Source organism: Eulemur rufifrons, chromosome 7 (genome assembly GCF_041146395.1).
Source record: "Eulemur rufifrons isolate Redbay chromosome 7, OSU_ERuf_1, whole genome shotgun sequence".
Lineage (NCBI taxonomy): Eukaryota > Metazoa > Chordata > Mammalia > Primates > Lemuridae > Eulemur > Eulemur rufifrons.
In genome coordinates this window covers 10,989,897-11,000,810 of record NC_090989.1, presented here as the reverse complement: position 1 = coordinate 11,000,810, position 10,914 = coordinate 10,989,897, and the positions used below count along the sequence as shown (strand labels likewise).

The following is a 10,914-nucleotide window of genomic DNA, read 5'->3' as shown; positions in this document are numbered from 1 at the left end:
CCTGACCTGGGCGCTGATTTTGGTCAATCGGGGGCATCTTAGGGATGAAGTGGGAAGGAGCATGGGACTTACTAGGAGTAGCTTTGCCTGTTTGCTCCAGCAGTGTGCCAGGGCACGGTGTCAGTTACCTGGTGGGACAAGCACAAGATGTGGAGTGAAGGCCTGGGCTCCATGGCCCCACCAACTGTCCAGGCACGTGATACACATCCCACCTGTATCACAAGGTTGTCATGAAGCTTAAGAAAGATGTACATGCAATGGCCTTGAAAACTACACAGTATCCTACGATTAGGTGTGTCACGTCAGGATTAAGGGCATAGGCAGAGCAGGAATAGACTTTTGACTCTAGGGACCTGGCGATCTGAACAACCCCCTCAAGGCATGAGATTCTGGTAGGCAGTACCAGATGGGCTTTGCTGAGTGACTGTCTCAGGTGCTGCGTTTAATCAATCAATTCCTAAGAATAATCTACACAAACCAAATTCTCTAGCCACGAGGGCTTTTTGGCCTTTAAACTGAAAGAAAAATATAAAAATAAGGCCCCCTGTATTCTACTTTAAAAGACAGTAAACATAATATGGTCTGTTCTGGAAGCATTTTATTGTTGCTTCAAGTTTAAGAATTTTCACTGATAGAAAATCAACACTTTCAGATAATTTCTCGCATAGCCCTGGACAGCTTCTGAATCTTGGTTTTTGCAGACATGTCAACATATTTCTCTCCAATACGAACAATCATTCCACCCATGATTGACGGATCAGTCTAGGAAAGAAAACAGGTTGGAAATGTGAAAACGCATCGATGTTACTCCACTAATCAAATGGGTAGATGAAAAAGTGCTTTGAAAAGGCTACATGTGCTATACAATTGTGAGATGTTATAATTACATCGAGCAAAAGGAAGAAGTGAAACTGTATGGAATCTCATAATAATTTAAACTTAAAATAAATATAAAATTCCTAGTATAGGAAAATGGGTAAAGAATCAGATATGATTTTTCACTCATACTTTCTTATAGCCATTTTAAGTTTCAAATAACCCAAGGAAACATATCAAAAATAATCAAAAACTTACCTTAACTTCCAATTTCAATATTTGGCCTTGACTTAGGAAGCTTTTCAGGACTGTTTTTAATTCGGAGAGAGTGGCTTCTTCCAAAGGCTGAAAAATACCAAAACCATCCTTTAAATTTAGCAAAACAGAAACTTCCATAGTTAAAAGGGAAGACAAGGCCAGTGGTTCAGGGGGCAGGAGAAGGGCCGCCTCACAGAACACCTGGGCAGCTCCCGTTCGGCAGCTCGGGGACTGCCCATAAATGCCACTCCTCCTTTGCCTCTGCTCCGTGGTACTAGCAGTACAACTCGGAACCTCTGAAGGAAAAGCCTCAAAATCTGCAATGCCTGAAGATGCCCGCCTGCCAGTGCAGGAGATGCAGGGCTCCTCTGTGTGGCCCCGTGGTTACAGCACGCACCTACTACTTCCTTGGATGAAAAGCTGCAGTCTAACCTGGTTCTATAATCTTTAAGTCTTCCCGCTCTGTTGGCTGTTTGTCTCCCCAGATCCTGGTCACCTGGAGCCCTGGCATGCCACTCACTCTGAACCTCAGTGAGAGATCATGGAGCAGGTGGCTTTTTCCTAAAGTCAGTACTGCTCCATAATCTGCTCGTACAGAGCAAGCACCCCAAATATCCAAACTGCATTCTCTCCCCTTTGCCCCAACTCTTACTCCTGGTTGGTTGTTAGATGAAAATGAAAAAGGTTGCTAAAGCAAAGCCCTTTTTAACCTGTCACAATCTTACCTCCCCACTCACTCCTCCAAGAGTCCAAAAGCTAGCAAAAAACATTTCTGTCTTTGTAAAGATCTAACAGTATCTTTTGGGGGATGGTCAAAGTCTACCAGTGTTCAATCAAAACATTATTTGTTGAAACATTATTTGTTAGAGAATTCTGAACCATAAACATACCTCCCGTTGAGGCATGTACGAGTGCCCAGTGCCTGTCTGTGCCAGGCATTTCACACCCACCATCTCCCCTGATCTGGACAACCCCAAGAGGCCAGTGGTTATCACCCTATTTTATGTATGAGAGAACTGAGGCTCAGAGTGGTTAAGAAACTCACCTAGGGTCACATCAGGAAGTGAAGACTAACACCAATATTATTTCTGTGTATTTCTAAAGCCTGTGCCCTTAGTCAGTCATCAAGGTATAATTTTATTTCCCAAATGGTAGAAATTTATTTACCTAAGAGTATCAACATTGAAAGAATAACAGTTGGTTCTAAAAAAGTTTTGCAAAAACAAGCATTCTTTAAAAAATAATGTCCTGTATTCACTGAAGTGCTCGGTGACAGGTGATGGTGTGGCTGGCGAACACCTCATCTGTGCTGTCAGGGACAACCCGTGCAGTCACAGTGGGCTCCCCATTAGGATTCTCACCCGGGGATGTGTTTTGGGGGCACCAACTACCGAACTACCAACGTGCAAATAGGCATCATGTGCAAAGTGCCTCTCTCCAAGCTGTGCTCTTTGGAGAGTACGATCGTCTTTAAAACACAACAACGATTAATCTAGGTAAGGTCGGGTGCCGCGTAACTATTGTACTATTGTACTCTGTTGTTTTCCTGTATTGACTGAACTACATTAGGAAGAAAATACATACTTAAGACACAAAATTATTTCTGGGGAGACAATGTAGTATAGTTTAAGGAACATGGACTTCAGAGACAAAGAGGCCTGTGTTCGAGTCCTGGTCCCACACCTTGTATGACCTTGGACCAGCCACTTAATTTCCCTGGGCTCTAGTTTCCTCACCTGTAAAATAAGGATAATTATACTTCTACCCCACACAGATCTTTTTTTTTTTTTTTTTGAGACAGAGTCTCACTCTGTTGCCCGGGCTAGTGTGAGTGCCGTGGCGTCAGCCTAGCTCACAGCAACCTCAAACTCCTGGGCTTAAGCGATCCTACTGCCTCAGCCTCCCAAGTAGCTGGGACTACAGGCATGCGCCACGATGCCTGGCTAATTTTTTGTATATATATATTTTAGTTGTCCATATAATTTCTTTTTATTTTTAGTAGAGACGGGGTCTCACTCTTGCTCAGGCTGGTCTCGAACTCCTGACCTCGAGCGATCCACCCGCCTCGGCCTCCCAGAGTGCTAGGATTACAGGCGTGAGCCACCGCGCCCGGCCAGATCTTTTGATATAAAATAAAATAATAAATTATAAAGTACAGCATATGGTAGGGGTCAATAAATGGTGGCTAATTATGATAGCCCTCTCCAGCCAGCCAAAAAGCTCAAAGGGCCCATCACCCACCCCACTCCTTCCCATTCACCACCACAAAAGATAAAAGATCAGAAACTCTTGTTTCAGTAAACTACTTCATGTCGTTATTTACAAAATAATTCAAACCTAGAATGGAGCATAAACCACTATTTTCAAACACACTTTGATGGTCTTTATATTTAACCCGGTCCTTATGAATAACCGCTGGTTGTGGAAGTGCTGGTAAGATACACACTGACCCTTCCAAAGCAGAGGGTCACACAGGCTGATGCAAGAATGAAACAAACACCCCAAATGACAAGTCACCTTTCCCAATTTCTTGATTTTACCCTGTTTTTTCTTTTCTTTCTGCAAAAGGTGATGCATGTAACGTCAGGGGCAGTGCAGCAGCAGCCACCTGTTACTTACAGACGCAGTGGTCACTGTGCAAGGCACCTCTCCACGGTGGACACTCATCATGGTAGAAAAGGCAGAAATGACTCCTTGGGTATTGGTTAAGCGACCATTTTCAGCGAGCAAATCTGGGAAAGTGAAGGTTTCTTAGTAACATGAAACTGATCTGAACAGGTTATTCATGATTTACCCCAAAAGCAAACTTAGATTTATGTCCTTAAAACATTATATTCAATGTCCTTTAAGAATGCAAATGGAGAAGATACAAGTTGTTATTTAAAAAACATATCTATCAAGAAAAAAAAAAAAAGACTGTACCGGGCTGGGCACGGTGGCTCATGCCTGTAATCGTACTCTGAGAGGCCAAGGCAGGGGATCAATTGAGGTCAGGAGTTCGAGACCAGCCTCAGCAAGAGGGAGACCCTGTCTCTACTAAAAATTGAAAAAATTAACCAGGCGTGGTGGTACTCGCCAGTAGTCCCAGCTACTCAGGAGGCTGAGGCAGGAGGATTGCATGAGCTCAGGAGTCTGAGATTGTTGTCAGCTAGGGTGACGCCATGGCACTCTAGCTCAGGCAATAGAGCAAAACTGTCTCAAAAAAAAAAAAAAAGACTGTACCAAGAAGCATTTAAATTAGTAAGGCGGGAGGGGGGTGGTTTTCACCCACACAGATCTGCAACAGACTTTACACTCAGCTTGCAATCTGATTTTCATATTTGTGTTACAGATCCCAATGTTTGGCTACAAATTTACAAATTAACATATTGTCTACATTCAAAGATGATGACATGCATACACTTTCTTTGGAACTCTTATTTTGAGTTGGTCATGAGGGTTTGAAAAGCAAATCCAAATGTACCAAAGGATGTAAATGTCTTCAAGGTACGAGGTACAGCCACTGACCAAGAACCATTTTCTTGGTATGAATCTCACCGGTCTCCCCCATGGGGTGAAACTGCCAACTATGCAATTAGACGTCCTTACATCTTAGTATCCTTTAGCCCGTGCTCCTCAGACTCTAATGTGCGAACAGTTCACTTAGGCAGCTGGCTGAGGTGCAGATTCTGATTTAGCAGGCTGCGTGAGTCCCGAGCATCTTCTCTGCGGAAGGCTCCCGGGTGATGCCGATGCTCCCTGTCCACGGACCACGTTACGGCCCTGACGTTTTAAGAGACTTCAAATGGAAAGATGCTAATACTTACTAATCAGGTTGGACGTGAGGGGAGAAAACCTCTCTTTTGCCGTGATGTCACTGAGGCTTTTCACTTTAACGGAACGTTTCACATAGGGATTCAAAATAGAAGCAGCCACCTTGGGTTCCTTCAGGAGTTGCTAAAAGTGACAAAAAAATAATTTCTTAAATTCTTTAGAGCGCATGAAGGATCTGTCGTACACACACTTTCTTGTGAATTAGGTATTGTATGAATTAAATTAACACTCTCAGAGAACACATGAAGTTTACAATCAATCTTCTCTGACTGCCTTTAAGAATACATTGCACCATGACTTTATACAGGATACAGTGATTTCCTTGAAAAAAATCTAAAAATACTTTAAGTAGTTGCTTAAATTTATTTTTACTTTTCAAGAAAGATTATAAAAAACTAAGCAGCCAACAGCTTCAATTCACTGTATATTTTAATGTGTTTAATATAGGTGATATGTTGGTTTTTCTAGAGATGCTACTCCTCAAGTGCAGACCTATGGTAAGTGTCGTGACTGCACAGGAGAGCTCCTTGCCACTCCCTGGGAGGGGCCTCCCTGTCCCAGGCCAACCCTGATTCTGTCCTGCCCCTTACAGACCTCCAGAGACCCCACCAACTCTGTGAGACCTCTGCTGTTTCCTGAGCAGCCTCAGAGAGTCTGGGGGCGCAGAGTGACAAACATGGGAGCACAACCACCATGGGAGACCACTTAGCCTTCATTTTGTTGTATCACAAATGTCCGAATTCAGCGAGCAAGTGCAGCTTCCAGCACTGTGCTGCCCTTAGTGTTAGGCCAGAGTTCCTGTGAACCAACACCAGCTGTTTCCAGTCAGGTGTCTTTTGGTTTCATACTTCTATCTGCCTTTCAGTTACTCTGCTGGCATCTCCTCCCCAGGCTATGGGCCAGAATTCTGTCTCTGGGCCAGGTTTCTTCTCACACACTACTATCCAACGCTAACATTTCCACTTGAGTGGTCCCATAGAAACAACATTGTTCCATAAAAATTGTAGGTATATGCAAATTAAAAGCATTCTGGAATCTCGCTCGTTTTTCATGTTCCTTATCTGTTTTTACGGCATCATAATGTGGACATTTATTGTGACATTTCTATAGTATCACACTTCCCTCAGGGACAAAACCGCTGATTTACAAGGAGTTTTAAGGTAATTGCCTCCTCCTTTTTCTTCATGTCTTGACCAACTTCCAGGTTTTGGTCAAGCCCCATTCTAACGTCCACAATCCAGGTCATTCTCTGTTGTGAACACAACTGTTTGGGTTTAAAGTGGGCATAACCGACAAGTAGCAGACAGTCATCACCACCTCCAAAAATGCCCGGATGAGATCCCGTCTGCTCCTGCACACCCTCCCCCACGTGTCTCCAACAGTGAGGCTGGGCCTAAGGCTCTCTGAGGATCACCAGGTTTATCACACCAGCTAAGACCTTAAGCATTATCTGCAGAGATCACTGGATAAAGGAAGGAATGAAGAGCTAAAATTATTCTGTTAGGACAAAGGTTCCAATAAAAGCTCAAAATGAAAAATGAACAAAATATAAGGAGCATAGAACAATACTTAACTAAGTATTATTATTCTATACAATTAGCCTGAGTTGTTTTTCTAAATAAAATAACTTACAAATATGTAGATGAAAAAAATGAAAGGTATTCTTAACACAAAAACTCACGAAAGAACAAAACTTTATCTGAAGAGACTATAATTAGACTGTCTTTCCCCTTCCCCTTCCTTCTTTAATGCAGACCTTACTGCCACAGGTGGCAACTAGAAAATAAAAGGAGAGGGAAACTCGTTAACTAGAAAACACAGTGAAAATTAAAGCAGAGATTCTATTTCAGTTACATTGTAGGCTTCTGATAATTCAGTTTATTTACTCTTTTCATGGAAATAAAAAAAAAAAAGTAAAAATAAACGTCCCCTGGCAGCCTCCCAGTCTTTCCGCGTCAGTTCTCTACTATCATTGCGAAATTCACACACACTTTACTAGTTTTGCTGCCCAGCATGTCTGCTCAGTCATTCTCCCCTCACATGTTGGGAACAAAATAATAATTAAAATCAAGGAAAAGGTTTCATGAAGAAAATAAATTCTCAGTAAAACAAAACCATAATATATTCTAAAGACTATTTTAGAAATACCTGGACCATTAGCATAGATTTTTGAAGGTGAATTTTTAATTCTCTTCTGAAATGGTAATTTTTCTCAAATTACTGCATTACATTTTTATCTTATATTTCTACCTCAGCCTGGAATCTTGGTTCATAATATTAACATCCTTATATGTATCTGTTCCTATAGGTTTCAAAATAAAACCCAATATTATCACTAACAAAGTATTTACAGAAAGTTTTTTGCAGGTCTTTTTCTCATACGATATACCTCATTAGGAAGGCATAGTCAAATAACTAAAGCAAAAAATATATAAAGAGGAATTTAATATGTAATGAAAAGGAAAGCTACTTACTGATACTCTCAACAGCTCCTTTTCTACTTGTTCCAGCTTATTCTGTTTCGATGCAGCCGAATAAAGAGCAGTGGCGTAGCGACCCTCAACACCGTGTATCTGAACGGGCGGCTTTAAAAAAAAGGGTGGGGTAGGAAGGAAGGAAAAAAGGAAAATCAGTTAAGACAATATTATACTGCAGAATTACAAATTTATAATTTAAAAAATATATCTTATAACACAAAATAGTTTAAATATGTCATCAAAGAGCTGTCCTAAATGGCAATTCACAAACAAATTAAGGCTGTTTCCTTGGCCAGGTCATTCGATCTTTAAGCCTCCAATTTCTCATCTGTAAAATGAGGGGCTTTAGTAATAATGTCTCAAGTCCCTTCCAGCTCCACCTACCTACAATTCAATTACCTGTACTTATTTTGAGATGAGCTTATGCTTCCTTTGAACTCAGTAACTGTTCAATTCTACGTATGGAAGTTTTAAACACTGAAAGCAGGCCGTTATGAACATGTTAGGGTCAGGAAAACAGGTGTTTGTGAAACATACAAATATACCTTTATACAATTCATAGTGATACTGTAAGTCTCCCCTTACAGAGCCTCCCCATCGATGTTCAACTTAATAGAGCCCTTTAGCAATTTACAAAGTGTCTGATGCTTGAATTATTTTTCACAATAAACTACAGACCTTTTTCTACACACTACCATCAGTGTATGGCTACATATGCTTAGTGGCGCTGTATGTTGTAGTGGGAAAGCTTAGGCTTTGAATGAGAAAGATTTAGTTCCAGTCCAGCTCTAAGACTAAGCTGAGTAATCTTGGGCAAATTTCCTGAGCCCCAGTTTCCCCTTTTGTAAAATGGGAAGACTAGCTATTCCCTATCCCTGTTTGGGGGTCTTAAGTTCTCACATGAAGGATAAAACTAATGGTTTTGAGAGATTTGGTGCCGGTAATGAGGGTGGAAGTGTAAGAATTATTTTTCCAAATTCCATCTGATGTAATTCACTAAGGACATAGATCTGGTATTTTGATCTTTTCCTTATACTATTTTGCCAAGGGAAGGACTGGCTCACTGTTGACTAGGGGGCAGGGGGCGGTAGGTGGGTAGACAGGATAGACAGGTCAGCGCATCTTTGGACCGTGGGCCAACTGAAGTTCCTGCTCAGAGTTGAATTAATTCTGTCATACAAGAACTAATAATTAAAGAAAGAATGACAAAGTGACCCATGGAAATGGAGTCAAACTTCTTGTTCCAATAGGGTTGTTACCGGCTGTTAGCCGTGTATCACTTCTGTGCCCTTCATGGTGAACTCCATTTTTTATTTACCACTAATAGTCCTCTTCACCAGGGATAAACTAGACTACTTTTGGTTTGAAAAGCAAGGGACTGGCAGATCCTTGAAATAGTGAGTCTTTATGGTACCCAGTGGAGAAATCCTTTTGACAGCACTGATTTTCTTTGGAGAAAGGGTGTAAAGAGTGTGACTATTTCTTACCAGTTAGGTGGAAGGCAAGATGGAACAGAGAGTTACAACAGGATTGTTAACAGAAACCGAGATAACTCGATTTCAACATCAACTCCTGTATTAATAATAACTTACTGTGAGAACTTGGACATGTCGCTTTATTTTGTTGCACTTATTTCTTTCATTAAAACAAAATAAGTAAACACTAGCTTGCCTATGTTGGAAGGTTAATGGAAAAACAAATAATTAAAAAAAATAGTTCTCACAGTCAAAGCTTATACACGGGCCTGTCGCACAGCAAGCACTCAACATCATTTCTTTCTCCATCCCATGCACATATCACGTTTTGGGAACCACAAATCGTGCAGATTTAGACAGTAACTACACAAAAGCCCATGCCGTAACTGTATTGCTGTTTGATTCACACTTTCACCTGCTTTACAATTATAAAAGAAAAATTAACATACCCTCACAAGCTTGGCAAATGGCCTGACCACAGAGGTACTGAAGCATCGCACCTTTGAAATAAAGGACAACAGATCAAATGAGATTACTTGAAGGATTTCTGCATTTAACTTACTAATAAAAAAAATGTTTAATGACTTTTAAAGAATTAGTTTTGTACGTTTCTTTGTATCATCACATACATTACATGAGGGTGAGCTGGTCTTTATTACTTAGGAGTGAATTTCCCTAGTGAGAATCATCCCAAGTGGCTTGGGAAATCACCTTCCCACCAACTTCCTAGTTTGCTAGGAATGGGCTGAGGCCAGCGCACTCATGAGAGAGGAAACACTCTGTTCCAGGGAGTGCACGTTTCAAAAATATTTAACAAAATTTTTGGCATTAATATTACCACACCCTTGAGCAGGATTTCAATAAAAGTGGAAGGATTCCAGTCATGATTTGCAACAGATGTACCTTCTTAGGGATTCCAATGCTGTCAGAAAATAAAAGACTAATTCTTTGGGTATTGCAGCAAACAGAGTTTGACCTGACAAGAGGCTCTAGTTCTGAGAGACGGTGTCTTGTCTATCAAAAGGCATCCAACTTTGGAGTTGTAATCCATAATTTAAAAAGCACCTACAAGGGCACAGGTCACCTTCAAATACTTCTAGATCTGGAATGTACTATACCAAAACTGGTTGTGAGGATTAAAAGATTTTTTTAGCACTTGCATTAAAATTACATAAGCTGCAAGGGGTCATGATATGTTAAAGCACCATGGTGAGATGCACTAGTAAGAGCACAAATTATTTTCCAACTCCATCTTCTGCGTGACTGTGGGTTCAAATGTCAACTCTACCACTGATTAGCTGAGCAGCCAAGGACAAGTCACTTAAACTTTTCTGTATCATCTTCTTTATAAAACAGTGAAATGCGCTTTAGGAATATTCCTTAGCATTACTAATAATCACTGACAGGTTTTACCACAATGGCAAAGGAAGCTGATTTCGGGGCGAGCCAGTGCCCTTTTCTGGGAGTCCAGGGAAGCCCTAACCCCCTCTCCTGAGTCCCTCCAGTCAGCTGCTTTCCGGGGCTGTGCTCAGAGGACAGGACGCCAAGGTCACTGCACGCGCAGCCCCGCGCCCACTGCCCAATAGACGGGGGCAGGGGGACAAAAGCTAGGTCACTTTACGTGGCCCCCACTAGCTGGGCCCCACGACCTTGAACGACGGCCAGGCTTCCCCCATCGTAGCCTCGCACCCTGGCGCTCGGGGTCTGGTACCAGTCACTCCAGGAGGGATCCTCCCGCTGTCTTTCCGAACCACCGTTCTCTCACCTGCCGAGAGAGGCCGGACACTGATGGGGCAGCCATCTTCTCCCGGGTGGCTGTAGGTCAAACCCAAGTAGGAAGAGAGAAGCGCGCAAGAGCGCACGCGCGCGTTGGCGTAACTGCTTGGCTCTCTGGGAAACGTAGGCCTAGGTCATCATGCCGCATGCGCAGTGACCTCCCTCAGGCTGGGAGTTGTAGTTCTTAGAAGCTGTTGGTGAGGGCCAGACCCAGCGGGCTGCGTTGGGAGCTAGCGGGCGCTGATTGCACCTGAAAATGAAATCTTTTAAGTTACTGACTTAAGGGCTCTTGTTGTAGA

The 10,914-nt window shown here is 42.2% G+C and overlaps 1 protein-coding gene across 1 annotated transcript; it reads right to left on the bottom strand.

Annotated features, from left to right (window-relative positions):
- Positions 1-581: 581 nt before the first annotated feature.
- ATP5PO (ATP synthase peripheral stalk subunit OSCP) lies at positions 582-10,686 on the bottom strand. The gene is made up of 7 exons (XM_069472326.1): positions 10,605-10,686; positions 9,289-9,339; positions 7,362-7,472; positions 4,881-5,010; positions 3,694-3,806; positions 1,075-1,161; positions 582-762 (listed from the first exon to the last, which is right to left on the bottom strand). The coding sequence occupies exons 1-7, from the start codon at positions 10,638-10,640 to the stop codon at positions 649-651; spliced, it is 642 nt and encodes a 213-aa protein (XP_069328427.1). The 5' UTR covers positions 10,641-10,686; the 3' UTR covers positions 582-648.
- Between the last annotated feature and the right edge of the window lie 228 nt (positions 10,687-10,914).

Excerpts from the sequence above, each read along its gene's own strand:
- ATP5PO (XM_069472326.1), bottom strand. The coding sequence starts at position 10,640 with ATGGCTGCCCCATCAGTGTCCGGCCTCTCTCGGCAG. Across the intron at positions 9,340-10,604 it reads TGTCCGGCCTCTCTCGGCAG|GTGCGATGCTTCAGTACCTC; the intron begins GTGAGAGAACGG and ends TTTATTTCAAAG. Across the intron at positions 5,011-7,361 it reads AGGAGCTGTTGAGAGTATCA|CAACTCCTGAAGGAACCCAA; the intron begins GTAAGTAGCTTT and ends TGTCACTTTTAG.